This window comes from Belonocnema kinseyi, chromosome 4 (genome assembly GCF_010883055.1).
Source record: "Belonocnema kinseyi isolate 2016_QV_RU_SX_M_011 chromosome 4, B_treatae_v1, whole genome shotgun sequence".
In the NCBI taxonomy this organism is placed as follows: domain Eukaryota; kingdom Metazoa; phylum Arthropoda; class Insecta; order Hymenoptera; family Cynipidae; genus Belonocnema; species Belonocnema kinseyi.
This window is the reverse complement of record NC_046660.1, coordinates 64513235-64536868: the sequence shown is the minus strand read 5'-3', so window position 1 is coordinate 64536868 and position 23634 is coordinate 64513235. Positions and strand designations below refer to the sequence as shown.

Genomic DNA, 23634 nt, shown 5'->3' with positions numbered 1-23634 from the left:
ATAACTTTACGAACTCAGATAACATTTAGTACATTTCCTGATGATAAATTCGAAATGAATTAATAGAAACCAATAAGAAAATCTAATTATATTTAGTTTAAAAGACTAATATAATATTTCTAATATATATTTCTTGTTTGATTAAAAATCCTCCTATTTCATTTGAAATATGATTACTTTTGTAATAATGCTACTATTTGACTTATGCTGTTATCATTAAAATCAAAACTACGTATTTTATCAAAAAATAATGAATACAAAAAATTTCAACTTATTTTTGGGTGAACAGCTTTGGTCTCATTTTTTCGTAGCTTATGTCGGTTGTCCAAGATTTAAATTTTTTAGTTTTAATGCTGTTTTTTATGAATAAAACAAAAACTACGCAACTTATAAAAAAATGATTAATAATAAAATGGTAGCCCTTTTTTGGTTGAACAACTGTTGCTGAATTATTTTTTTGTATATTGTGTCGTTTGTTAAAAAGTTTGCAATTCTTTAAATGTTAATGTTGTTTCCTACGATAAAAACAATCGTGTCTTGTATAGTTTGATGACAACATTGAATTTTGGATTTTTCATTATTTTTTACCATCAAAATTTGAATTTTTTATTTTTACAGAAAATGAAAAAGTGGTTATGATAGCCTTGTAGGGCTTTCCCGTGTGGAAAATGCCCGGCTTAGCCTTTTTTTATTAGTGGCCCTCCAGAGGCCCTATAAAGGCAGCCCACTGTGGGAATGCCCAGCTGGGCCCTCGCTAGAGTTTATGTATTTGCCCCTTCATTTTTATTACGAAAAATTCCAAGTCCGATCACCACACTAGAAGAAAAAATCATGATTTTTTCTAATTTAATTTGAGATGTTGAACGTAGAAACATTTTTATTATTCAGCTTTATTACATTTTTAAAAATATATCAAAGAATTTACAGATTAAATTGTTATAAAATGTTCGACACAAAAAACGTTCACTATTGTTTTTTGCACGTGAAAAACATACAAAATTTCAAAGGCTGGGATATTTATGCGATTTCTTATAGTTCAGAAGATTTAGAGTGATCAGAATACGGACTGATCCCCTGTGATCACTGATCAGGTATTACGGGGAGCGGAGTAGCGGATAGTGGTCAACTGTTTCATAACCTATAAAAATTGATAGGTGTCAGATAAGAGTGGCAGTATGAGGTGTCAGTGGTGTTTATTAATGTGAATAAATAGAAAAACATAACGTAAGACATGGACGAGAAGAATTTGAATAAAATTAGGTGCGAAAAATATCGATTTGTCCAAAAAGGCTTAAAAGAGCTGACTACGTCAGACGAAGAATGGTCTGAAAGCTTGGAAGGTAAGTTTGAAATGTTTTCCTTTGAATCATATCAGTAATAATATTGAAGTTTTTTCATACTACCCTATAATGTGAGGCAGAATTTTCGATTCTCATGCACGTATTTGTATCAAAACTGAATAATTATTTATGAGAAACATAACCCTCAATTTACCATATTCATTAGAAAAATAATACATGGTTATTGTTAATAAAATGTTATTTTCATGAGATGCTTTTTTGCAATCATGCAATTGATTCCTACCCTTCTATAGATAATCTTGGTATTTCCTGGAGTTTGATATTTCATTTTTAGTCTATCATGATGAGATCGCTTTTATAAACTGCAGTTGTCATTGAAAATTTGTAATTACAAGTAATTATTTGAAAATATTTGCAGAAGAGAATGAAGAGTCTGATTTTTCTATGGACCTGGCACCGATTCCGGTATCTTCTGCTCCTGTGGAAGGTACTGACAATGAAACCCGGGAAGAAACCGGCTTTCAAAATTCTCAAAATCCTTTTTCATGGTAGTAAAGGGGGCAACAACTGTAGGCCCTATGTAGGCCCTACAGGGGGCTAAGCTGGGCACTACAGAGGGCCGCTTCATTGGCCCTTCGGGGGCAGCCCACGTGGGGCTTTCGAAGGTGAGCATTTCGAAACTATGTTGGCCTTTCTTAGTTTTCCAACAAAGGGCCAACGTAGTAAAGGGGCAAATCGCGTGGGCCCTCGAGAGGGCTAGCTTAACATTTCCACACGGGTTCAAAAAGAAAAGTTTTTGTTGTGTTGCTGTTTTTTCATATCGTGCGTTGTGTAACTTAAATGTTCATTTTCGTTTATTTTTTTTATTTTTAAAATGCTGTAACTCTGCTAATTTTCGTCTCATCAAAAAAAAAAAAATTGTAAGGATAAATGGTTCAATTATACGAGTATTGAGAAAACAAAACTTGCAAACCTTCAGTTATTCACACTAAAATAGTGTACCATTGGCCAATCTATTGGATTAATTTTTTCAAAAATTAAAGTGCTCATAGACATATATAAATACATACCGACACACAAGTATAAATCTTCTTTATCGATAATTCGATTATTTGGATGAAAATGCATCTTTGACGGTTGAAAATTCAATTATTTTGGTCAGCACATATTTTTTGGTTAATAATTCAACTGCTCTATTTAAAATACGTTCTTTTGGATTTAAAATTCATCTTTTATAGTAGAAAAGTCATCTTTCTTGGCTGAAAGTTTAGCGGATTTTTAAAATTCATCAGTCATTCCTGTTGCTTGAAAGTTCAACTTTTTTGTTATAAATGTAATTTTTTGGTTAAAATTAAATTTTTGGTTCTTGAAAAATCGTTTTTTTCTCGTTAAAAATCCGACCTTTTTGTTTAAAAATGTAACCATTTTATTGAACAAGCAATATATATTTCGACCGGATTTCTAAGGAATTTAAAGAGTTTATTATTTAACTCAATTCGTTAATTACAATTATTTTATTTGAAAGAATTGATTCATTCATTATTCCTCTTTAGCTTGAAAAATTACCCTAGTTTACCTTATTTCACAGTAAGTCTCCTTTTTGAGGAAAATGACTTTTCTTCCAAAATCATACTTTTTTGTTCTTTTACACTTACTTCAGTGAAAAATGTAGATGTAGATTATACAATTTTTAACCTTAATCCTTAGTATTTGATTTTATTCAAATATTTTCAAAATTTGAAGAATTCGCATTAAATGAATAAAGTATACTGTTATATTATCAAATTAAAAAAATTTCAGGGCCTTTTTGAGTATCAGGTTCACTTTCTGATATATTATTTAATAAAAAATAATGAAAATAGAATTATATCGTAAAATCTTAAATTAAAAAAAATCAAGATTTTTGACAAAAATCAGATTTTTAATAAAAAATTGATTCACTTTTTATCTTTCACTACTGATTTTTCATTGAGGTGCCAAAATGAATATTAATCATATTATGAAAATTCAGAAAATTCATCAGATTCGAAATTTTAGACAATTTACCTTTTTTCTGTTCAAAGATTAAAAAACATATAAGAAGAAGAATATTATTGTCATTATAGAATTTAATTTTGAACGCTAAAGAAAAATTTTTATAAAATATTATTATTGAATCTAATTATAATTTAATTTTGCCAATTCAAATTAATGTTTAAAACAGTACATTTTTAGAAAGGATTCGTCAGAAATAATTGTGCTTCGAACATATAAGAAGACTTCAAGAAATTATGATTGATAAGATTTTAAATTTAAGTCATTTGATCAAAGCTGTACACTTTAAAACTTTTTGTATTGAAAACGCAACTTTAATTTGAAGCATTTCTAAATTAAAATTAATTAATAATAAAAGAAAATGATCCATTGTAAATTTATTTACTGTCACGCGATTGCTAAGTAAAATAGGAATATTAAAAAAATGAGACATAAGTTAATAAAAAATTATGAAATTCCAGAACTTAAATTTTAAAGAGATTCCTTTAGGGTACATTCTTATTTGACATTCTTAAAAATAATGTGCGATTAAAAATGATGGATCAGATGTTGCATTAGTAGAAAAAGAGTGTTAATCATCTCCACTCTCAAAATTATCATTTAAAGATAGAATGAAGAAGAAAAGAAAGAGGAGGTGGGATGTTTGGCATTTATAGCTATGCAAAATGAATCATCATGAGTTAAGGACTTCAGTGGACCATTAACATCCTGAGAATATTATTCTTGCTTGTGTTTTAAAAATACCTCAACGCAAAAATTCCCGCATGCTTTTTTCCATTATATGAATTCAAATTTTGACACAGATTTGTTTTGTTTAAACAAATTGTTGAAAACATTGTTGAAAACATCTAGGTGCGATTGTTTTTAAACCGTGCTTTGAAAAAATTAGCGCATTTGTTGATAATCGAACATTTGCTGTGTACCTATAAATATAGATTTCAAACAGAAGGTTTAATTCAAGGTCACACAGCAAATGTACGTTTATCAAGAAATCCGCTAATTGTTTGGAGAGTGATTTAATAAAAAACAAACAAAAATCGCACCTAGATATTTTCAAGACGAATTCAATGCTGTTGTTTTTTTTATTCGACGCTTAGTTTGCCTATACAAATTTTAAAAATATAAAAATAATGTAAGTGTTCAAAGAATGGTGTGAACAGTTTATTCCGATATGACTCTTAGTTTTGTTATAATTAACTACAAAAGTTTCAAATCTATATCAGCGGCAAAATCAATGTCATAAATTGTAATGTAAATTACCCAAAACAGTTCTAATAATCTGGATTTAGTTCAAGCATTATCTGTCTCTAGATTCTGGTTAAAGCCATTCACATTACATAATTTAAACTATAAGTTTAGGAATGTCCAAGTTTGCCCTACGTGTCCGAAATTACCCCGTTTGGCAATACCCGGAAAAATTCGAATTGCGAATTTTTGAGATCGATCGCCCCAATTTGTTTTTTTTTTCAAAAAAAGAAATTCCGTATTTTGTTTTGAATCGGTAAACATTTTCCCGTGCTCTGGATTTCTGAAATTGACAAGTGTTCTTAAATTAAAAGTTCACTTTTCGCAAAAATGGAAGAAAGCAGTACTTAATATTAAATTTATTTAAATAAAGTTTTGATATTGCAAAATTTCAAGAAAATACTTGAGTTTTCAACTAAGAAAAGTAATTTTTCAACGAAATAGATTTTAGTCGAAAAAAAAAATTGTTGATAATGAAAAAAATGTGATTAAAAAAAAATAGAATTAAATTACAAAAACCAATTTTCAACAAAGTAGTTGAATTCCCAACAAAATAGTTAATTTTTTTAACTGAAAAGCTCAATTTCCAACTAAAAATAGAACAGTAGAGTTAAAAAATTAATTTTCAAATAAAAAATGTTGACAAAATGATTACATAAAAAACAAATAATGAAATTTTTAATAACAAAGATGATTTTTTTAACAAAGTGGTTCATTTTTAACCAGTAGCTTATTTTTCAACCAAAAAATATAAATTTTTAAGGAAAAAGGTAATAGTTTATATTTCAACCAAAAACAGTTAGAATTCAAACAGTAAATTTTACAAATCGTATCATTCATTTTCATTTACCTATTTCGTAACTTTTAATATGTTGACCAGTCAATTATGCTTAATTTTAATCATTTACTATACGTAGTTCTACATGTACCGATAAAATCCGGAAGGTATCGATGAAAATAGCCCCTTCGCACTGGAATACATATTGAAAATTCAGCTATTAGTATTAAAATTTCAGTACACTTAACCTCTGCCTTTAAGACATTGTAGAAATTAATTGAAGAATTTCAATTTAGAAAGGATTTTGCAATTTTATTATAGCAGAGAAATCAACCACTTCTGTTGGCTGAGAATAACTTATTTCAAGTGGCTGATTCAGTCACCTATATTGATTGATTGAACTGTTAAAACTACTGTTTTGTTAGTAGAAATGACTGATAATTCAGTGAGGTTTAGAGTCGCTAAACTTAAATCTGAAACTGGATTTTCAAAATTCAAAATAGCAGAGTCAATATGGCGGACATGAATCATTAAAAATGTTCGGAACTTGATAAAATTGGTGATACTAATGTTTTTGGGGTCGTTGAATCGACATATTGTGTTGGATTAAAAAAATTTTAAAAGACAGATCTAATTTGGCGGATATAAATAATTAAAAATGTTCCGATATAGATCAAATTGGTGATATTTAGGTTTCTTGAGTCACTGAATTAAGGTCCGAATATTTTTGATATTTTATCTCCCCCATATTGGATCCGCCATTCTGAAATTTAAAAATCCAATACTAGATTTTGATTGAGTGACCCAGAAAACTCAATAATCACCCATTTGACAAGATCCGAAAATTTTAAATAATTTATGTCTACCATATTAAATACGCCAATTTGAATTAAAAAAATTAAATATCAGATTTTAAATCAGTCACCCTAAAATCCTAAGTATCTCCAAAACAAAAAAAGAAAACACTAGATATGAATTAAATGACCACAACAACCTTAATATACTCAAGCACAATTATATCGGCTCAAGTTAAATTATTTTCTTTGCAAATTTTCACGATGCAAAATTGGTACGCCTTTTTTGTCCAGATATGTGTCAGTGACAGGCAAATTTTCACTGATATAAATTTAGAGAGCAGCAAATTCTATGGTGCCGATTAGCAGCAAACTTTAATTAGACATGCGCATTACTACTTTCTACTACTATATTTGAGGACTTAATGATAATATTATTTGTTTAATAAACTGTTGTGTTTTTTGATTAAAATAATGTGCTTTTCCTATGCGCACAGCTACAACTAAAGCATAATCTATTGTACCGATTGACGAAAAGTTTTACATGTAGCTTCAAGAAGTAAGGAACTTCAGTTCAGATTCTTGATTCAAGAATCCAATTTTATTAATTTCTCAATATGGATTACAGGATTGCTCATTTATATTGATTGTGATGTACTAATTAATTAGTATTATTCTGCTTTCACTTCCAAGTAATAAACATCACGTTTGTTTTGTTGCTGAATAGGTCTGATATTTGTCTTATCCCCTCCTTCCAAATGAATTTTTCTGAATAAGTTTACCTGAAAATGCAATGAAATTTTAAGTAATGATTAAGTCAGAATAATACTAAGTAACAAACACTATTTAGTAATAAATATAATATAATAAAAATATATGCAAAAACAAGTACCTCTTTTTCCGTCACATTTTGAATATACTGTGATATTATCCAATTCACAGAGTCCGTGCAGGGCGGAATAACAAGTGATCCCTTGTAAGTAAAGTATAGGGATACTGTGGCTAAGTTCATGTCTGACAAGGGGAATGGTGACACTTTTTCTGTTGAATTTATCGGTTGTATTTTACCCAAAATTTTTTCAAAGGGCTTAAGTGAAGAATTTCCAGTGCCAATCTGAATTATTCAATAAAATAATTAATTTCGAATTTGCTTGGATAAGAGCGGCACTTATTATAATTAGCAGTTTAGAAAAATTATAATAACTTTAAAAAGGCTCTTTGTTGTTTTTAAATGAAACCGTAAAAAAGTTCAAAATTAGAGCTTTCATAGTTTTAAATTTTAATTGTACAGAATTGGTGAATTTGAAATTAGAATTCTTAATAATATAAAAGTTTTAATATAAAAATGCTTCGGATTAAAGGACTAGGTACAAAATGTACATGAAATGGACCTTTGTCGATTTTGATCCAACTTTGTAAAAATGTAGATTAGAGAAAGACATGTTACGTACAAAAGTTATTGCACTCTGAGAGGGAAATTTTGAAGAAGCTATGGCCAAAAGACAGGCCTTTTGTTCTTTTTTTGTTGATATTCAGCCAATGAAGACAAGATATGAGCTGAAAATCAATATTGGCAAAGAAAGACTGGATGTTGTCAAGATCCAGCCGCTAAAGGTACCATATGAGCAAAACTCAGTCCATATCCAGCCATTGAAGACAAGTTATAAGGAGTTTCTTGCCAATACATATTGAGATAGTTCGTTTGAGTTCGATCGCTTGGGTTGGTTCGGGCATTTCGTTTGGGTTGGTTCGCTTGGTTTGCTTAATTTAATTTCGCTTATTTCGGTTAATAAGTACCGGTTAGTTTATTTATGATGGCTGGTTTGGATTGTTTGTTTGTGGTTGGTTTATATTAATTGGTTTGGGTTGGTTTGGTTGTTTTGGCTTAGATGGTTTATGTTTGTTTGTGTTGGCTTGGATGTATTGATTTCGCTTGGTTGGTTTAGGTTATTTTTTTGACTTAGTTAGTTGGTTCTGATTAGTTTTTATTGGTTGGTTCGGGTTCTCTTATTCGGCTTGGTTTGTTTGTTTGCGTCGGTTGTATGGGTTAGATGGTTTAGATAGGTTCTTTAAGGGTTGATTCGTCTGTGTTGACTCGCTTGGGCTGGTTCGTTCGGTTTGGTTCGTTTGGTTTAGTTTCCTTCCTTTCGATTGTTTTAGTTGGTTTGTTTCGTTTGGTTTGTTTGGGTTGGGCCAATCAGGGCGGGTGTTCGGTTGTTAACAACATCTTGCTCATAGCTTACTTCATTGGTTGAATATTGGCAACAGCTTGCTCATATCTTCTCTTTTTTGGCTACATATAGACTAAGTCTTGTTCAAGTCGTGCCTTAAATATAAAATGGAAAAATTTTATTTGTGGGATTCTATTTATATTATAATCATTAGTAAATTCGCAACTCAGAAGATACGAACTCTTGAAAGACTGCTGACTCATCTGTTTCTAAACATAAACCAAGATTGCGTAAACACGCGTAGCCATCGATGCAAAAAAATTGGTTTTATAAAACTTCTAGCCACTCATCAGACGAACTCGAACCACACATACGCGCGTACTCACGCACCGTGCGCGTTGACAAGCATGCGTGCTGGCCACGTGCAGGCGAACCTACTTACCATTTCTCAGATTTGTCACAGCAAGCTTGTGAGTGCTTTGGGAATATTTTCTCAATAACGCGTAATATTTTAGAATTGTTCACGAAAAATAAAAGTGATAAACTATTTTAGAATTTTCACATTGAATTCGTCGTCGAATTTGATAGCCGAGACCTTTTTACTAGTTTGTGACTTTCTTAAGGACACATTTTTTCCGTGCGCAACTCAAAAAATGTAAATTTTTGGACTTTATGCCAATGACATTTTTCAACCGATACGATGAGAACTACAATTTTACAACGTTTGGTAATAATCGACAGGGATCTATTGCCTTGTTCTTTGTTCACAGAAAAAACTGGGGGTGCGAAATGATGCAGGTAATTGTTCATGGATGTTAATAATAAGCTGACCACTACCTGATTATCTGCAACAACGTTCTGTGCTCCAAATAAGAATAATTATCGTCAAAATAAATTATTAGCATTATATAATTAATATAATATGAAAGGAATATTGTAACGGCTTACTTTGTATATTAAACAAACAACTGCAATCCCGTCTGATTCTTTTCTAGCATCCTCGAATGTGTCATATTTTCGATTATAGTAATTTAGGTGGTTTTCTAGAGCATATCTGGTAAATATACTACATTATACGAATTTAATTTACTATTTAAAAATTGATTGAAAATATGCCAAGATTATTGTTAACCGACCCATTTGGCTCGCCTGTTTCATAATCTGCAATTTTATGCAAACTACCCTCAGTATCAGATTGACCCCAAAAGAAATCCACTCTATCAAATTTGTATTCGTTATTCAGTGGTCCACCAATAATTGACGGTACGGCTCCAGGCCAAACACCAGTTACTTGCACTGCAATGTATACCAATATAGAGTGTATTATGAAAAAAAATTTAATCAAGATAATCTGAGCAAAATCGCTTAATATATCATCTTGCATAATATGCGAAATAAATTCAAATACTCAAATAACATTTTTTTTTAAATTTCCATATTTACAAAAACTGATCAGGCCGCAAAAATAGGTATATTAAGCCTCTCTTATTGAAGTATAAGATGAATCAAGAATGTCAGAGGCAGCCCCCTGCATCGAAGTTTGTTCACTAGTACGATCAAGTGAAGCGTGGAGGCCAGATGGTGCTGGGAGTCTTTCCAGCCTATATTTATATGGCAAGCATAGGAAAGATTAGTGAAAAATTAATTTGATTAATATTTTTCGCAATGGCATTCGGTTTTATGTATGAAAAATTAAAGTGTGAAGATTTTTTAAGTTTTACTACTTTACAAGCTTGCACTAAAATAACAAAAATGGGTGGAATGGGGTGTGTTACCTTTATCAATTTTAGAAATCTTATTAAATCTTTTTGAATATTCTCTTTGAAAAATTTTTTCAAATGAAAAGTTATTTTCAATTTTTCTAAGAATCTTAAGAAAATGTTTTTATTCTTTTAAATCCTTTGACAATTCTTAAAAAGCTTCTAAATTTTTTTTTAATCGGCAAAAATCTACATTTTGTTTTAAATTGAATCATTTCAAGTTCAAAATTAATTTTGAAACTTTTCAAAACTTCTAAATACCTCTTAAAATTACTAAAATTTTACCTACAAATAATATTCAAATTTTTTACTTTAAAATATTTGGTGAAATATTTCTAACTATTCAATAATTATTCTTTTTCTCAATTAAACAAATTTTAAATTGAATAGATTAAAATTGAATATCTTAGACTGAAACAATATTTGATAAAAATGCATTATTATGAAGTTATTTATAAATTGAAAATAATTTATAAATTTTAAATCAGAAGCTTACATTTTTTAAATGACTAAAACTTTCGAATTGAAAACGTTTAATTTTTAACGTTAAAATCTGGAAATCCCTAAATTTTGAACGTAGTTCGAATCATTTAAAAAAAAAAATTATTGTTCCCTTTTAATACTTGAAGCACAGATTTATTAAAAAAATTATTTAATTAAATATGCAAGTAATCAAGACTGCATATTAAAATTCTTTAAATTAAAATTTAAAACATAAGATAGAAAATTTTTAAAGTAGAAAATTTTTGGATTACGCATTATAAACTGAATGATGTCATAATTGGAAAGGATTAAAATTCAATTAGACAATAAATATGGAACATTTCATCTTAAACTCAAACAATATCTTAATTAAAAAATATCTGGAGTAGAAATAAAAAAATATATATAAAAGCCGTATTTTATAAAACTCTTCTGTAGAAATATGAAAAACTAATCAAACACTGTATTTTTATAAGCAATATTGAACATTTTATATTAAACTGAAACTATACTTTTATTTAAGAAAATTCTTTCGTGTAAATATAAAAAATTTAATAAAAACTGTATGTATTTTTATGAGAAATATGGAACATGTTATCTTAAAGCAAAACGATATCTTTATTTTTTTAATTCTTTCATAACAAGATTAAAACAAAACTAATAAGAACTATACCTTCTGAATTTATTTATTTAAATTAAAGTTTTTTGAGTTAATTAATTCTTCAGTCAATTGATTAATTCGTTTATTTCAATAAATCATTTGTTATTGTATCAGAGCTACTGTTGCTAATAAATTACTAATTTATACCAACATCTGACATTGTTAATTCTTCTTATTTTTTATAAAATAAATTTGTTGTTTCACCATGCTTTTTTCAAACTTATTTTGTACAAAACTACTTTAAATAAATTTGATAGATGTATTTGGAATTCAATAATAAAGTTTAGTATAATTATAAGTTTAATTTTGTTTTTTGAGTTGAAAAATACTTTAAATTTAGTTACTCCAAGTTACGATTGAAACCAATCACAAGTTCCCCCAGCTGGAAAAGAATATTTTAACGATTTTTTTCACTTACTATTATTCTCATATTTAACAAGATATGGAACTTTAATTATGCTATGCATAGAACCGATTGTCATTACGAATAATATAAATTAAATTAAATTCGAACTAATTTTGCCTATTCGTGCCATGTAAAAACAGGCTGAAAGGACTCCCAGCGCCATCTGCGCCGCATGCTTCACTTAGCTCACTGCCCACCGGCCACAAAATTTGGCGACGTCTTTACGACATCGTTACGATATCTTTACGACAACTTTACGACATCCTATGTCCATGTCGTTTTGGTGACTTTGTGATATCGTAAAGACATCGCCAGACTATACGACTTATTTACGATATCATAAGGAGGCCTTAACCACATGGACATGGTATGTCGTAAATTTGTCGTAAATATGTCGTAACGATGTCGTAAAGACGTCGCCAAATTTTGTGCCCACTGGGTGGCGAACTAACGCTAACGCACAGTCGTTGTAGGGGACAGGTAAGAGGCAAATAAGTACTGTATATTTATATTGTATTTTACTTTTTTTTTGAATTTCTATTCCAAAAGATGTGAGATATAAAAAGAAAGTAACAAATCTTTGCATAGAAATTATTTCAGGTATGGCATGTTTTGCAAAAAATTCTATTTTTCACAAAAAAATGATTATTCCCTGGTCTTAAAAATTATTTAGGCCGCATATAACTTTTCCGGTTCTTCCTCATAAAAGAGCTGGTCCATAAAAAACGTTACCAATTTTGGAATATTTTTTATACCGCGTGCCTTAACGCTGTCGACCGTTAAATTTTTAAACAAAGAGATTAATCTTTTAGCAAAAAAATTCAATTTTAAGAAATTAGTTTCACTTTAAAGCAAGAAATATGAACTTTTCATTAAAAAGGTTACCTTTTAAAAAAATAGTTGCATTTTCAATTGAGTAATTATATTTCCAACCAAATAATAGAATTTTCCAGGAAATGGGAAATTCATTATAGAAAAACTATAGCACACTTTTTAACTAAAAGCAAGTGGATTTTCTGATTGGGTTTTACTAATTCATTTAAAATTTATCATCAGAAAAAATAATAATATAAAATAATATAAATAAATATAATAATAATAATGAAATTTTAAAATAACTATATTAAACACATACATACACACATCTATAGATAATAATACTAAATGTTATGTAGCTTCGTAGGTTTGATTCCTCTGACCACCCCACTCTGTTACAAACCGTAGTTTTTAGGCGTGATCGCCTAAAAAATTGCTAACGCTGTTTCCCCATAAGTATAACCTGTTTAGAACTTTTGCTATGACTCAGACAGGGGCTAGACCAGGATAGATCTGACCCAGATCTGGAAAATGGACCTGGACCGGATCGCTAATGAAACAGACGGGCCTATCGGAACCAGATCTGGCACTCGATCTGGCCATCTGATCAGCATTCCACCTGGCCCCTATCAATTTCTCGTTAAGAACCATTTTTAAAATTTATGATTTCTTATCATTTTTATATTCGCCCGAAAATAACACTTATACTTAACCAGTATGGCTCGGATCTGGGCCACTGAATTATAAAAATCTGGCCCGAAGTTATTAAACCGATCAGGGCCAGATCGGTAATTAGGAAAATATAAGGCTATTTCTGCCCGGGAAATAAAAATATAAAATGAATTTTTTAGGCATGCATTAGAACATTATAGGCCATACCAAAATGTCCATCATTTTTTATTTTCATGCTGGTTGGTTTTTTGTCATGATTTATAAATTTCAGCACATAATCATTCTTAACTTTCATTTCCCGTGGCCTAAGAAGAATAGGAGCTTGATTTTTTCCACCACAATCTGGATATTCATCTTTCCACTTAGAAGCATCTTTAAAGGTGTATGAATCTGTGCAAAATAAAAAAGCGCTCATTAAATAATTATAATTTTTAGTCAGGCGATCATAAACAGATTTTTAAAAATTAATTTGATATTATTTTATTTTATTATGTTGATATTTGATTTTCGATGTTATGTGCGTAATCCTTGTAGTATTTTAAATAAACATAATAGTTTATTTTATTGATATTATAATGAATTTAAAATTCGAAATCATAAATTAGTATAAATACGTATCTCTGTTCACAATTTAGATGCGTATAAGAAATAACAAACAGGAATATATTGTAAATTTAAATAACCTTTGGCAAAATTAATAAAATAGCTCGTTAAAATATTTCATATCAATATAATATATTTTCATAGATTTCACACAATTCAAAATAAAATGAGAATTTTAACCTACTTGCTCCTGAATGCAAACCATTTAGAATGGCCATCAATAAGTAACAGTGATTCATTTTATAATCGGGAAAGATTCTGAAATTAATTTTAAAAAGTTATAATGTTTGTGAAAATAATAAAAGTTAAAACTGGTCGTTTGATTTACCTAGATTTTAATAATAATCCTTTTATTCTTCTTCCTTCTTAATTGGCAATTTTGTAAACCTATAGTGAAGTGGTACTGACTATAAGTTTTGTACAAGTATCAAGTTAGTATTTAAAATATTTTCACTATAATGGTTTAAGATTTTAAAAGCGATTATATAAGGAAAAAACAGTCGCTCATGTTGAAAATTCCTATCATTATTCGCTTTTATTTACTTTACAAATTCCGGTTTGTTACTTGCAGTCAGAACGATAACTGATAAGTAAATACGTTCCACTTCTTGAAAAAAACCTTAAACATGTTGAAAAAATATATAAATTCATAAAAAATACTATGCTAATAAATTTTTGTTCACAAACAAAATTCAAGCACAATTAACCACGTTTAAAAAATATAAGAAGAAACAAATTTTTGGTTTATTAGGAAGGTCCAACTTTTTTTCCAATTTCCATGAATATTATCCGAAAATTTGTCTGTATTTGAAAAACAAATCCATTTTATTTTGAAAAAAAGATATTTAGAGGTGGCACAAGTCCCATGCAGTTTAAAGACATTACCCACTTTTTGTCCAATTTTCAAATAGAGTGAGGTAATTAATGTGACGTAATTAATGGAAACAAAAATAATTTTTTTGAACAATTTATTATTATTTTTAATACTATTATTGTTTATAAATCTCTTCTTTATTTATGCTAGATTGTTGCGCTTTTTTTAATAGTTCAACCTTTAAACCACCTTTTACTTCGTAAAGGAATAAATAATACGACTTAACGAACATAGCTCTCTAAAAAATGTATTATTCCTAATAACTATCTTCTCTTAGATAAGGGCTAAAAAGTTGCGTCTTTTTCCGAAATCCTAAATTCTTTGTCCACTTTTCACCAAATGAGGTAATATTAATGGCAAGTTAACAAACATACTTATCTTAACAATTGACTATTGTTTATAACTATCTTCTTTTAAAGTAGTGCTCGAAAGTTGATTTTTTTTCTGCAATCTTTAGTTTTGCTTTGAATTGTTAGTTGTGAACAAATGATAAGTGAATCTCAATAAAGATCATTTTTTAAATAGTATTGTATTTTTAGGTGAATTATTTTTGCTCTTATCCTAATGTTTAAAAATAAGTAGTATAAGCGAAAAAGCTATCGCATATAAGAGACAAAAACAAATCATTGAATAATTAGAAGTAGGTGGGAGTACTAGGCCTGTAGCTTAGTTCAGTTTAGTTTAAGAACGGACGGGCAGCCCCGATGATACTCCCCTAGCGGTCAAGCTATAAAAATTATTGCGCCGCATCCTTAGCTAATCGTTCTCAGAAGTTGATCCCAGACCTTTTGGTGAAGCCTAGTATATGGCATTAGACATGTAGGAATGTTTCATCATCCCTGCCGCATTTCCTGTACTCTGTCCTGAGGTTATACCCCATTATATGCACTGTCTATCCTGTAAGTACTAGCCCAAAATGGCTGTCGCCTGTCAGCAAACCCGGATTTGTGCCCAGTATTCCCGTAGCTTTGTTCGGATCCAGCTTTTGATGGCCATCTCGATGCAGCAAGACGCTAGTTCCAGTACCGTTCCTATGTATTCACTTGCTACGCCGCATTTTGCCAAGTGGTCAGCGTTTTCGTGGCTCTTGATCCCTGTCTGGCCAGACATCCACATGAGAGCCACTTTGCTCTTTTATGCAGGTTGGTTTAATGCCATGTTGCATACAGTTAGTGCAGTAACTACACTTAATGCCACTTGGCTATCCCAGCTGATCGTAATCTACCTGCCAGCAGCGTTTTCTAATAATAATGTTTCAGCACAGCGAAGGATGGCCACGACCTCCGCCTGAAAGACAGGAGCATGTCGTCCAATCGGGTTGCCTACACCCCTACATCTCGTGCTAACATAGATTTCTATTCCTGATCCTCCTTCTCCTCTGGAGTTATCTGTATACCAGATTTCCCCTTGCACGAGGATGTTACTTTCTGCATATCCTAGCTTGGGATGCAGACGCGGAAAGTTTTCGTGACGTTTAGGCGTTTAGTTATTTTATTTGCCTCATCTCTAGAACTTCCAGTGCGCTGATATCATATAGAAGCCTAGTGCACCTAGTCCACCGAGTCCATCTATTCACCCTTACCAGGCGAACCATCACGTAAGCTGCACTTGCAGTTATCGCAACGTGCAGGGTTTTTTCACAGATAATAAATACTATCACCGCTGTGAGCGTAGGCCTTATTGCTCCTGTGAAACCCCTAAAGGTTAGCACTTCTAATCGTTGCAGCATGTCCTGTATGTCCTGTAGAGCCATGCAAATATTTTAAGTCCTAGGCTCAACTTAAATCCAAAGGCTTTCCTGTACAGCCAAAAAGTCAAGACAAACCTGCTGCATTGGGTATCCAGGTGCTTCGCCCAGTTCTGTTTGCTATCTTGGATTACTTCCAGATATTGAAACGAATCTAAAAACGTCAGCCTCACGCCACAAAATACAGGAGCTTCCATTTTCCGCATTTGTTCATTTCTTGTAAAAATGACCAGGCTGGTCTTTGCGGGATTACCTATAGCCCTAAGCATTTGCACCAAAGCTTTAAGATGCGCAGCGCCAACCTTGTAAGGACACTCCACTGTAGTCACCCCGTGGTGCTATTCCCCTGATTAGGCCTTTACCTCACCTAATTTCAAGTTTCCTCTGGTGTAGCATGCTTTCTATTCAGCTTACTAGCTGGTATGGCACGCCACACGTCGAAGTCTCTCGACAGACGAGCTCTGGAGGATTATTACTGAAGGCACCCGATATATCTAAGAAGGTGCCCACAGCATACTCCTTCTGTTTCAGTTGCTGGTCCAATTTTGCTACGGCAGCATGAAGCGCAGTTTCTATCGAGCATCCTGTGTGAAAGGCGTGCTGCCCTCTCCGCAGTGGGGAGGCTGAAAGCACTTCATCCCAGGCATATCCCTCGGCCAGCTTTTCCAACATCTTCAGGATGAGAGATCCTAAGCTAATCGGTCAGGAATCTTTCGCAGCAGCGTAACCCTTCTTCCCAGGTTTAGGAATGAAGGCCACTTTGCCATCGTTCCATGCCGATGGCACATATGTTAGGGCAATGTTTGACCTAAATAGTTTCGTTAGTGGAGGGAGGACGAACTTCACGCTCTTTTGTAAGAGCACTAGATAGATGCCATACGTCCCTAGTGATATACAGGGACAGAAGGAACCCAACGTCGTATTCTATCTTTTTGTCATCAATGACCTTGGCGGCGAAATTCTAATCGGCCCTTACCTTCTCTTGGACGTAATCTCCCATCTCTTGTTTGGTTCGAATTCACTGAAAACTCGGGAAGTGAACTTCCATCAAACCTTTATCGAGCCTTATTAGCCCGAAGCAAGCCTCCAGATTTTTTGCCATAATCTGTTGGAGCCTTGCTGTTACTAAGTACAAAGATGACAAAAAGTTGGAGATTTCAGAAAAAACCGTAGCTATCTGGCATTAATATAGATGAAGATAGTTATCAACAATAATAATTGATTTAAACCATTATTTTTCTGAATTAAATTAAATATTAACTTACTCCAAGTGAATAGTGGACAAAGAGTTAAAAATTTCAGAAGAACTACAATTTGTCGCATTATTTTAAAATTACTATAAAATTAATCATTATAATTTAAATTACTTTAATTTAGTTTAATTAAATTTAATATGATTTATTTTAATTTAATTCAACTACTTTAATTTTAATTAATTAATAACTGATAAATAATTAACAATAATAATAAATTGTATTACCATTTATGTTTGTCAACATTAATGAATTATAAACTCACTCTAACTGAATATTAGAAAAAAGTAGAACATTTTTTTAAGCAACCACGACTTTCTATTTCTATTTTAAGGAAAAATTGCTAAACACAATAACGCCAAAAAACTCGCAAAACCGATTTTTTCACTTCTGGGGTTTTTCGGGATCCTGTCAGGCAGACTTATGTGACTAATATTTGAAAATTAAGGTCATATTCTTAATCTATGGCTAATTGTGAAGAGAAATGTTGAGTTTCTACACGATACACCTAATATTGACGATTCGGAATAAAATTGAAAAAAGCTTCTTTTTTATCTGATGGGAAATACGTGTTAATTTTCATGGGCTTGTGCTAGCCCTAAATATATATTTTTTTCAAAAGAAAAAAAAATCATTTTTTTGAGAATTAGAACGAATTTTTGGGCTATATGCATGGACATTCAAAGAACAAAATTTTCCAATGCGTTGTTCGGTCAACCTATTGTTTATACTATATAAGGATAAATTATTTATTTTGTTTAACTGTTTATCTTAAATGAATATTTTTTCCAAAATAAAAGGTAAAAGGTCGCTTTTCTAAGTACCCTTGAAATAAATGTTATTGATGTTTGGAGCAGAGGTATACATTTTATACAGTCAAGTTGTTATAATTTTCAAATTTTTTTTATAAATAATTTTGCTAAATTTTCTTTACAAATTTAAGTCCTTCAACAACTTTTTGAAAATTTATTTTGCAATATGCGTAATCAATTAATGTTAATTATAATTTTTTCATCTTAATTGGCCGACTTTGATTTCTCAGCTTCATTTAATTGTACCTAATTGATAAATTTTTCGCATCCTAGATGCTTTTGATGGTGATTATTATTATTATTAGTATTATTATTAACATCAGCATAACAATCTTTAAATAATGACAGTTTAATAAGAAGCATAAGTATTAAAAATTAAAAACATAAACTAACACGGAATATTTTGCCCCAAGAAATGTCCTTTATTCTAACGAATGACAAAAAATCGATCTTGATTGGGCGATGCTTCCAGCATGTTGTAATAAAATCAAAACCACACCATTTTGATATTTACCTTCAGGGGTTGTGAATTACGGAATCAGCGTAAATTTCCGTAAAAGATAATTTCACACAATTACGATTGTTGTATGTGTAACGGATTTCACAGAGGTATTCGAGATGGACAGAGAAAGAGATAAGTACAAAAAGGAGAGATCGAAAACTCGTCTTATTTTTATTATTTTCTCATTGCGACAGAAATAATTGCCGAGCAGGACAGGCTGAAATTACTAAGCGCTCGTAATAGTACTTAGTTACTGATTGCGATGCGTTCCATCTTTTTTAGAACTATTTCTGTCATGTCAGTATATGCCCTGATGGAAGTAGAATGATTGAAAAAGATAGAATTTGGGAGATAGGTAAAGATAGAATTATTGTATCTCTCTCAATAGGTCTACTTTGCATTCCTAAAAGGCTATCTTTTCCTATCCCCAATCTCAATAATTTGCTATGCCTTCCTCTATCGTTCGTTACCGAGGACACTAATTTTTTTCCTTACTATTCTTTGCTCTTTCATTATCTATCTTCCGCGACTAAGTACTCTTATCATTTTCTATCCCCCAACATTACTGAATTTATAAAAAATTTAAAAAATTTATTTAAAAAATCAATTCGACTTCCAACGCGTACCAGAAAGACAACGTGAAGTTCGTGATGCTATACCTATATACTTAAAATTTATTTATATAACTTAGCCGAGAGCTTTGTCGAACTTGGTAAGCCTTGAAAAATTCTTCAGATTGACGTTGATAGACACAGAATATGATGAGATAGAGAAGACGGGATAAAAAAACGTAAATTTAGATTGATAAAGAGATAGGAAAAGATAGACTTTAATAGATGCATTTGGGTGGTACAAAAATGCATTGCAGACTTTATTTTCATTCTTTTAAAAGTAAGTTGATATCGATGCTTCAATTTTTAGAAATTTCGAAAATAGGCAATAAATAATTATTTAAATAATATACAGGGTGTCTAAAAAGTCCCGGGACGGTTGAATATTTCCTCAGGTAAAATATTTTTAAAAAAGTGAAGGTTATTCCTGAATTAAATTTCAACGAGGAATTCAATGGTGACCTTCATTTTGACCTTGAAGTTGATCTTCATGGCTTTTTGAAGGTCAAATTTGTTTTTAAAAAATGGGAACCCCCTTTTTTACATCTGCAATCGATAGAGCGGAAAATTCGACGTTCAGGTACGTACCCAAGTCATAGGTTAATTGTAACGTTCAAGCTCAGTTGGAGGTTATTTGAAGTTAACAAAGTTTTCCAAAAGGTCAGTGTAATTCCTGAAGTAAATTTCAACGAGAAATTCATTGGTGAGCTCTATATTGATCTCGGTTACAGCGTTTTGAATATTGTAAAATCATAAGGAAATTTTTCATTAAAAGTCCTATACCGTTTTTCCATATGAATATTACGGATAAAAAATAAATTTACGTATTACGAGTACATACTTACTATCTTTCGCTAAAAAATTATTATGGCGCAAGCTAAACTTTCGGAACGAGAGAGGGTATCTATATTAATGATGCGTGGTTGAGGAGATTGAGTTCGATCTTATGATCAAGTTTGTTTGCTTTTTAATCGCACTTTTCGGAATGGAGAAGGGTTAAATCCTGTCTCAAAATCAACAATTGAAAGAACTGTAAGGCGCTTTATGAATCATGGATCTATCAAGGACCTTCAGAGAACTGGTCGGCCAAAATCTGCAGGATCTGAGGAGATTGCAGATGGACATAGCCCAAGCATATGTTCAAAACCCACACCTTAGTTTACGTCGAGCTAGCGATGAGCGTGACGTTGCTCCTGAGGCAGTGCGAAATATTTTAAAAAGCATTAATTTCCATCCTTACGAGGTTCATCTGGTACAAGAGCTTAATGAAGACGATCCTGATCGTCGGGTTGAATTTTGTGAAATTATGATGGACAGAATTGATAGAGATTCTCTTTTCTTGTATAATACAGAATTTTTAGATTAATCTACTTTCACTTTAAAAGGTGAAGTTAACAGGCAAAATTGTAGATATTGGTCCGGCACAAATCCTGATTGGATGTCGGAGAGTCACAAACAATATCCACAAAAGATTAATGTTTGGCTCGGTATGAAGGGCTTCTCAGAAACCAAATTGTATCAAGAATAAGGGAGATTACTGGCGATAATTTTCAAAATATTTGGTTCTAACAGGACAGAGCAGCGGCTCATTATGGTAGGGAGGTTCGAGCATATTTGGATACTCAGTTCCCTCAAAGGTGGATTGCAAGAAGGGGTGAAATCGAGTGGTCTGCTAGATCTCCTGATCAGACGCCTCTCGACTATTTTCTTTGGGATAATTAACGAGCAAAGTATACTCAACACAACCGCAAAGCTTAAACAAATTGCAGGATCGGATTCTGCAACAGGCTACTTTGATTGATAGGGAGATGATTCGTAATGCTGTAATTCATTTTTACAATCGCATAGCTTTTTGTCAAGAAGCTCGAGGTTTTCAGTTCGAACATCTTCACTGAAGCGCGAGAGGCAAGGGGACTATACTAATCAAGTGCTAATCAAGCACCCCAAAGGGAACAGAATTTACTACGCCTACGTCGTTGTTCCTCGGTAATGTTAAACGTAAACGTAAACTGCTTGGAAAAAACCTTGTAAAAACCTTGAAGATCATCACCAAGATCAATACAGAACTCACTAATGAATTTCACGTTGAAATTTACTTCAGGAATTGCACTGACCTCTTGGAAAACTTGGTTAATTTCAAAGAACCTCTAACTGACTTTGAACGTTACAATTGACCTATGACTTGGTTACGCACCTGAACGTAAAATTTTCCGCTCTATCGATTGCAGATGTAAAAAAAGGGGGTTTTTATTAAAAAAAAACAAAGTTGACCTTCAAAAATCATGAAGGTCAACTTCAAAGTAAAAATGAAGGTCGCCATTGAATTCCTCGTTGAAATTTACTTCAGGAATTACACTGACCTCTTGGAAAACTTAGTTAATTTCAAATAACCTCTGACTGAACTTGAACGTTACAATTGAACTATGAATAGGGTATGAACCTGAACGTCGAATTTTCTGCTCTATCGATTGCAGGTTCAAAAAAGGGGGTTTCCATTAACAAAAAACAAAGTTGACCTTTAAAATGCCATGAAGGTCAACTTCAGGGTCAAAATGAAGGTCACCATTGAATTCCTCGTTGAAATTCACTTCAGGAATGACCTTCAAATTTGTGAAAAATATTTTACCTGAGGAAATATCCAACCGTCCCGGCACTTTTTAGACACCCTATATATAGTATAACGTTTTTAGAAAAATTTACTACTCCAGACAATGACAAACAAATACATTTCAATCAGAAAATACGATTTTTGTGTTTGCATTTTTTGGGAATAAATAATTGTTTAAATAATTTACATTCGTTTAAACAATTGAAAATTGTTTGGTAAGTCATGGTATATATTAAATGGTCCATGAGTAAATATTTGTATAAAATAGACGACGAAAAGTTGCTAAAAAGTAACAAGAATACGTAAAAAGGTAGTTTATTTTTTATTTTTGGGTCATTTGTGGCGCTGTGGTGAGGGTGGGGGTGGGTTGGAAAGTAAAGTTATTTGTATGGTTTTATTTCGTTGGCACTCTTCTTAAATCCTTAAAAAAACCTGGCTCGTTCCGATGAAACCTTGGATCATGAGTTCAATTTTTCGAAAACTTCAAATTTCCCCATGTTAATGTAAGTGCCTGGTAACACGTGTTAATATTTTAATTTCGAAAAACAAACACACACTATGGGCACGGAAATTTGGAGTGGGTGGTCCGCCATGGCAGATATTAATGGAAATTTGGAGTGGGGAGTCCGCCACGACAGATATTATGGGAAATTTGGAGTAAGGGAAATACGCCATGACAGATAATATGGGAAATTTGGGTGGGGGTAACCTGTACCCTAAAAAATTACCAAATTTTTCAAAATTTTTTTGATTTTCAAGATTTTGGTCATTTTCAAAAACTTTATCAACTAAAGCAATTTTCAAAATTTTATCATTTTTCAATTTTAAAAATTTCAAAAATTTTACTAATTTTCAATAGCTTTATCAACTTTAATCATTTTCAAAATTTTACCATTTTTCATTTTTTTTAATTTCAACATTTTCAAAATTTTACCGAGCTCAAAAATTTTCCAAATTATTTCGGAGGTTTGATCTGTACTCTAGGAACTTAGAAAAAATTTTCATTTTTTTTGTTTCATTAAAATTTTTTTTTTTTCAAAAACTTTATCAAATTGTCTTATTTCCAAGAATATCCCAATCTCACTGATATTCAGAATGTTACTAGTTTTCAAAATTGTATTAGTTTTAAAAGTTCTATTCATTTTAAAAGGACAGATGAATTAATTAAAGCGTACTTTTCCCGGTTTCATGAATTTTTTATTTATTTCTTCCAACAAAAAATTGACTGGCGCACATTTTGTGAAATTTGGAGTAGAGCACGATTAACATAATCATAATAAGGGCAAACGTCACCTAGAAATACAGATAAATCACTACTGCGCGTGGCAGAAATATCAGCGTGCATACATCGTTTACTGTGCTGAGTACCCTGGGGAAATTAGAGAGGGGTCCTTTGGAAAATTTTCCTGCTGAGTGAGGAAATTAGATAAAAAGCGAGGCTTACATTAATAAATAGAGGGCATCATGTCTAATCTAACATTTTATATGCAAGAAAGTGACAAT

At 31.6% G+C, this 23634-nt stretch overlaps 1 protein-coding gene across 2 annotated transcripts; it reads right to left on the bottom strand.

Annotated features, from left to right (window-relative positions):
• Window positions 1–6743: 6743 nt before the first annotated feature.
• On the bottom strand, window positions 6744–14187 carry LOC117171350 (carbonic anhydrase 1-like). Of its 2 annotated transcripts, XM_033358586.1 has the most exons (8): window positions 14053–14187; window positions 13909–13982; window positions 13329–13511; window positions 9460–9619; window positions 9272–9377; window positions 9161–9181; window positions 7045–7266; window positions 6744–6934 (listed from the first exon to the last, which is right to left on the bottom strand). In XM_033358586.1, the coding sequence occupies exons 2-8, from the start codon at window positions 13961–13963 to the stop codon at window positions 6824–6826; spliced, it is 858 nt and encodes a 285-aa protein (XP_033214477.1). In that variant the 5' UTR covers window positions 13964–13982; window positions 14053–14187; the 3' UTR covers window positions 6744–6823. The 2 variants fall into 2 exon arrangements, with proteins under 2 accessions (XP_033214477.1, XP_033214478.1); XM_033358587.1 differs by lacking the exon at window positions 9161–9181 and having other exon boundaries at window positions 6746–6934; window positions 14053–14184.
• Window positions 14188–23634: the final 9447 nt, after the last annotated feature.

Bases quoted from the DNA above. Each gene is read 5' to 3' on its own strand.
- LOC117171350 (XM_033358586.1), bottom strand. From the start codon at position 13,963: ATGAATCACTGTTACTTATTGATGGCCATTCTAAATGGTTTGCATTCA. The intron at 9,378-9,459 runs GTCGGTTAACAA...TATATTTACCAG, and splicing joins GAAACAGGCGAGCCAAATGG to ATATGCTCTAGAAAACCACC. The intron at 6,935-7,044 runs GTACTTGTTTTT...TTGCATTTTCAG, and splicing joins AAAATGTGACGGAAAAAGAG to GTAAACTTATTCAGAAAAAT.